Here is a 6,000-nt window from a genome sequence, read left to right on the forward strand (position 1 = left end):
AAACATACCGCTGCCCTCATGTTCAGTGCATGGTGTTTGTGTTCAATGATCCTCACTTAAGAATGGATTAATACTTTCTATGGACTCATTTTTATGTCAACTTGTGCCCGAAGCCGACTGAAGATGCCTATAGTCCGGCCGCCTCCTCAGTGCCTCTCACGTTCATAGTATGAGATTTTAATTTTGACTTTGGAAAAGTCTGTCAGGTAAAATTAATGACCTCACTGATGTTTTGCCTTCCACACATGGATAATAGAACCAGGATACAGATCTGTTTTCTGCATCCCTATCACACTGTAGTTTTATGCCTCCACTGGATTGAGTTACGATTCTTTGGGGCAGTATTCTGTCAAAGGGATAGAATATTTTTCTGGCTCAAAAGAACACCTCCATGAAAAACACTGCTGTCATTATTCTGGTGAAACAGGTATTTATAAATAAAGTAACCGAAGGCATCCTATAGATACAGCGAGGGGACTCTGAAGGTGGTTCTCTTTTCTAGTGCAGGGAGAGCCTTGAGGTCATTTGCGAACATTTAAAACCGTCCCGACAGGTGAAAGGCCACCGCACATTTTGTGGGAGGGTGTGTGGTGTATGAAGAATAACCAACCTCTCTTTTTACCCAGTCACTTTTTAAATATCAGATACCCCTAGAAATGATGCCTCTAGAGAGTCTCAAGAGTTTTCCTTCCGGGTAGTAACTGAACATCATTTCAAGGAGTAGAAGCACCGCCTGACTATGTAATCTACAAGGCATTTACTCATGAATTGCATGCTGCCACGTTCCCTAGCCCACAGGTTTAAGTAGAGACTTTTTGATTATTATCAGTAATTTCTTTCCTGTTCAGTTTAGGTTTTATAAGACATTCTCTACCTCCCTAGTAGACTCTACTATAGTTAGAGGGGAATGATGAGAAATAGTGTGACTTCTGTCCAGGTATCAGGTTGGAAAGGTCTTGGGTTTTGTTTGTACTGGCTTCCTTAATCACTGCTAAAACAGCAAGTCATTGAAAAATTTCAGACCATCCGTTTGTTTTCAGTTACACGCGAATAATAGGGTAGAGCTCCCCGGGTTGCTGGGCTGTGCAAAACAGATACAAAGGAAGCCCTTTAGCCTGGTGGCATCAGGTACTAGGTGGTGCTCTCAGCTCTAAGGAGCAGCAGAGAACCTTCTGGGTCCTCCAATGGTTTTTATGGTTTTGAAAAGCCGAAGATGACTTCAGTTCTTCACTGAGGGCTGCCATGTTCCCAGCCCGCTCTATGAGTAGAACACCTGCTTTGTCCAAGTTTTCCTCTTCGCCATCTCAAGCAAAATTCCACTTGATTTTTTAAAACCTGATTCGCACTGAAACTCTTGGCGTTGATGAAGGTCCACAAGATTCGCATACATGATCACCTTCGTGTAAATGGCTGGAGGGTGTGAAACTTTTAGTAAGTCTTAACTTGATCTGGTGCCAGCACTGGGTAAGTGCCGGCCTCTAAATCCTTTTCAGACTCTCTCTCTCATGTGCTGAAAATCGACAGGTCTCTTGAAGCAAATACTAGAACAGAATTCCTGCCCTAGTCTATCTTTACTTTTTACAGGGATTTTAACAATTATGAGAATCCATAAAGTTGATACATGGCAAGGTAATAATAGCCTTGTAAAGCATTTTTAGTTCTAAAGGCAGTACTCCAAGAAGAGAATGATTTAGTAATGTCCAAGAATTAAAATTAGCTATATAAAAATATGGGACATATAGGAAAAGGCAAGTCATAAAGCAGGTCTCAAATTAGCTTCCTCTAGGTCGGAATTCTGCCGCAGAGTAGCAGGGGCATGGTGCTGCTTTTGGGCTCCATGCTGAGGGATCAGTGCTAGGTCATGTAACATTATTATTAAAAGGCTCTTCTGATAGTTAACCTCCATTTAGGAGGAGAACAAAAGTAGATTCACCGGATACCCAAATCCGTGCTCTGCATGGGGGTCATGTTGAAATTAGGCTCTAGAGTCACTTGGAATGAAAAGTGACTTTTCTGAGGAAGCTTCCAAATTCCTATGTTAATACACAAAGAGGTTGATTCAAGAGTTTGTTTTTCAATTCAAGTAAAAGCAGAGAGAAAACAATCTCCACCGGAGCCTTAAAAGTGAGCCGGCGGCTTGAAAGAGCATGGAAGTGAAGATCCTGTGTCATGGTCGTGGTGGCAGTGATGAGAATGGTGATGACCATACGTAGTGGCACTGGCAGTGGTGACAGTTCTGGGGGCGGGGGGTAATAGATGATAACCGAGAATTCAAGTATAAGGGCACAGTAAGTCCTCACCCACGACGAGGCAGGGAAAGTCCATCCCATCGAGAGATGGTCCTGTTCCAATAGGAACCTTGTGCTTCTCTGTGGTAGCCTCCGGCTAGAGGCTTCTTCCATTGGGAAGATGAGTGCGCTTTCTGACACTTTTCCACTGAAATGACCATGGCAGCCTGATCTGGTATTAAGCTGATACTAACAACGTGGAATGGCTTCATTAACAAGGCTTTGCTTCTTCCTGGAAATGGGTGAACAACCAAATCCTGTTGTGTAGACCCTCGGTGCAGCTTCTGTGTTGTCTTCAGCTAGAGGTGGGGAAGGATCTCCCAGATGGTGAAGAGTCAGGGTGATGTGATCTGCACCTAGTGTCACGTCTCTCTCTTTCTTTGTTTTCCAGGACACAATGTAGGAAGCCTTTTCCACTTGGCAGATGATTTGGGCAGAGCGATGGAGTCCTTAGTTTCAGTCATGACAGATGAAGAAGGGGCAGAATAAATGTTTTACAACTCCTGATTCCCGCATGGTTTTTATAATATTCATACAACAAAGAGGATTAGACAGTAAGAGTTTACAAGAAAAAAAAATCTATATTTTTGTGAAGGGTAGTGGTACTATACTGTAGATTTCAGTAGTTTCTAAGTCTGTTATTGTTTTGTTAACAATGGCAGGTTTTACACGTCTATGCAATTGTACAAAAAAAGTTATAAGAAAACTACATGTAAAATCTTGATAGCTAAATAACTTGCCATTTCTTTATATGGAACGCATTTTGGGTTGTTTAAAAATTTATAACAGTTATAAAGAAAGATTGTAAACTAAAGTGTGCTTTATAAAAAAAAAAGTTGTTTATAAAAACCCCTAAAAACAGACACAGACACACACACATGCACACACACACACACACACACACACACAAACTTTGAGGCAGCGCATTGTTTCGCATCGTTTTAGCGTGATATCCATATGAAATTCATGGTTTTTTTTTTCTTTTCTGGCCTCGTAAAGATAGGACTTCCTCTAACACCACAAATGACTACATCACTTTGCCCTTTCTGGAGATTGAGTGGGACTGGCTATGGGTTCTCGCTTTCCGCATCTATATGTCTAGAAGTATGTAAATACTGTAGGTATATAGATAAAATAGACCGGACTTTCTAGAGAACTTTGAAACTTCTTGTTCCAATGATCTGGCCACTTCCTCCCGAAAAGAGATTGCTTCTGGTCATCTAGGCTTACCTGCTTGGTCTAGAAGGAATTTTCCCTAGAGCCTGAAACCAGGAGGCAACCCCCACACTAGAACATTGTCGGGGGCTCCAGCTGTTTCTCATTTGAAACTTGCCACTGACAGCTACGGTACTGAATTTTTTAAAAAGGGACGGAGGAATGAACACACGGGACTCACTGTCCGAGTAATCCTTCAGCTGGGACAGTCAGCTTCCCGCTGCTGCCAGTGCCTCCATCTACATGTCAGGATGCCTCAGTGGAAGTCACGACATCAGAAGGCATTTTTAACTCGCAGACAGTTAAGAAGGACTTCCTGGTAGGGCTGGAGGGCTGTGGATTTGCAGCCAATCCCTGGGAGGGAGAGGGCCACTCTTGGAGTAAAGGGTTGGATGAATGTTCATAACCATATGTAGAGATCTTTGTAATTACAATGAGATCACACTCTTCCCTCACCTCACAGTGAAAACAGCAGTGGGTAATTGAGGGCGTTTTGCTTGCTTGCTTGCTTTCTTGCTTTCTTTCTTAAAGATGTTTTTTCCCCATCACAAGGAGTTTTTAAATGCCACAAGGCTTCATTTAAAATAGCCCTTGGGAAGGTGTGTAAGAGCCTCATCACGGTGTGCTCCTGTGAAATCCCCACCCAGAAGCCCGTGCGTGAGCTTTGTTTCCTCCCTGCTTCCCATTTCTCTACAAGGAATTCCACACAGGTCTGGAAGGGGAAACGTAGATGGATTCCCGTGTTCCAAAGGGTACTCCAAAACCCTTGCTGGTGGATGAGGAAGGTTAGAGACACAAACAAACATTGTTCAAAGAGAGTAACCCACGAGGACTAACTGGTAGGAACAAGTTTTACTCTCTCATCTTCTTAGGCTTTCATTTGTTTTTAATCATTCATTCACTAGAAATCACCGTGTGACCTGTTGTTTTGCAAATCTGTTACCTCTTAGGTCAGTGTCATTAACTTTGCAGAGTGGGTTTTGTCTATTTTATTAATGATAATTAACATGCTTCTCATGCTATTTCTACCTCACTTTGGTTTTGGGGTGTTACTAATAATCGTGCACACTTGATTTCACAGCCCCACTACTTGTCCATCGTGTGAACATTTTTCTCATTTTTCCTGTCATTTCTGAAAGAAAACCCAAAGCTCTAAGGTAACAGAATGACATAAAGATTTGGTTTTAGTCGTGCATTTTTTTTCCTTTATGTGACACTGGACTTTTTCTTTTCCCTGTGGATTTTTTTTTTTTAACCACAATTAAAAGCAAGGGGTTGTGTTACTTCATACTAAGCAGTTTTAAGTTTCATTCTAAAAGCAGAGGTAAATAGAGTGCATAATTTTGTTTTAATCTTTTCGTTTTACCTTTTAGAAATTAGTTCTGGAGTAAGTCTGTCAAAATATTTGAATAAGAACTGAGAGCTTTATTGCTACGTTTTAAGCATAATTTGGACATTATTTCGTGTTCTTTATAACCACCAAGTATTAAAACTGTAAATCATAATGTAACTGAAGCATAAACATCACATGGCATGTTCTGTCATTGTTTTCAGGTACTGGGTTCTTACTTGGGTATCATAAAATATTGTGTTTTAACACCAACACTGTAACATTTACTAATTATTTTTTTAAACTTCAGTTTTACTGCATTTTTCACAACATATCAGACTTCACCAAATATATGCCTTACTATTGTATTATATTACTGCTTTACTGTGTATCTCAATAAAGCACGCAGTTATGTTACAAAAAAAAAAGTGTCGAATACAGTATTTTGTCTTTGATTTTTAATGACATAATACATTGGTATGGTTGACGAGTGAAAAATTGAGAAAGCCAAGTGGTGAAAATACCTTATTCCCACATCATGCACAGTGGCCTGTGAGCAAATGTTAATTTCTTCTGTCTCCCTTCCGGACGATCACACTCGTGAAAGCAATTACAAACCCACGGTCCTTCTTTGGTCCCCTTCTGACACCTGAGATAGCTAGCTTTCTATGCACTTGGCTCTGTACCTCGGTTTTTTGGTTTTCTTTTTAACTTAGAAATGGACTCAAGATCCAGCCATTCTTATTTATATCACAAGAAATGTTTCCATCTCAATACGTAAAATGCTTTCTCATTCCTTTTTTTTAAAGTTGCACAATATTCCAGTGTAGATTAGTGGGATACCACTTCAGCTGCCCTGTTCCGTGGGACATGTGGGTTGTTTCCCGTCTTCTCCAGAGACCAACAGTACGGCACATCTTTTGTGTAGTCATGTCACTCATGCCAACGTCTTATCTGTGGGATGCATGCCCACAGGGGAGATTTCTGGACTGAAAGTGCAAGCGTGTAGAGCTGGGGCAGATCATTTTGGTGCAGCAATAGTCCCAGTGCTCATTCGGTTTCCTGCTTCAGTCCTTGAAAGCAGAGGAATTAACCTGTGTGTGATTTACATTTGCTTCTCAGATTTCATCGCTCTGTTACTGTTAACACACCAAATCTCGGGGGGCA

General features: G+C 41.2%; 1 protein-coding gene across 1 annotated transcript in view; it reads left to right on the forward strand.

The window, feature by feature from the left end:
• Nucleotides 1-2,774, forward strand: part of DMD (dystrophin) — a 1,970,015-nt gene extending 1,967,241 nt beyond the window's left edge. Inside the window, exon 78 of the mRNA XM_059385278.1 lies at nucleotides 2,680-2,774. Coding sequence (XP_059241261.1) covers nucleotides 2,680-2,691 — 12 coding nt within the window. The 3' untranslated portion in view covers nucleotides 2,692-2,774. The remainder of the gene's footprint in view (nucleotides 1-2,679) is intronic.
• Nucleotides 2,775-6,000: the final 3,226 nt, after the last annotated feature.

Source organism: Mustela nigripes, chromosome X, assembly GCF_022355385.1.
Source record: "Mustela nigripes isolate SB6536 chromosome X, MUSNIG.SB6536, whole genome shotgun sequence".
NCBI lineage: Eukaryota > Metazoa > Chordata > Mammalia > Carnivora > Mustelidae > Mustela > Mustela nigripes.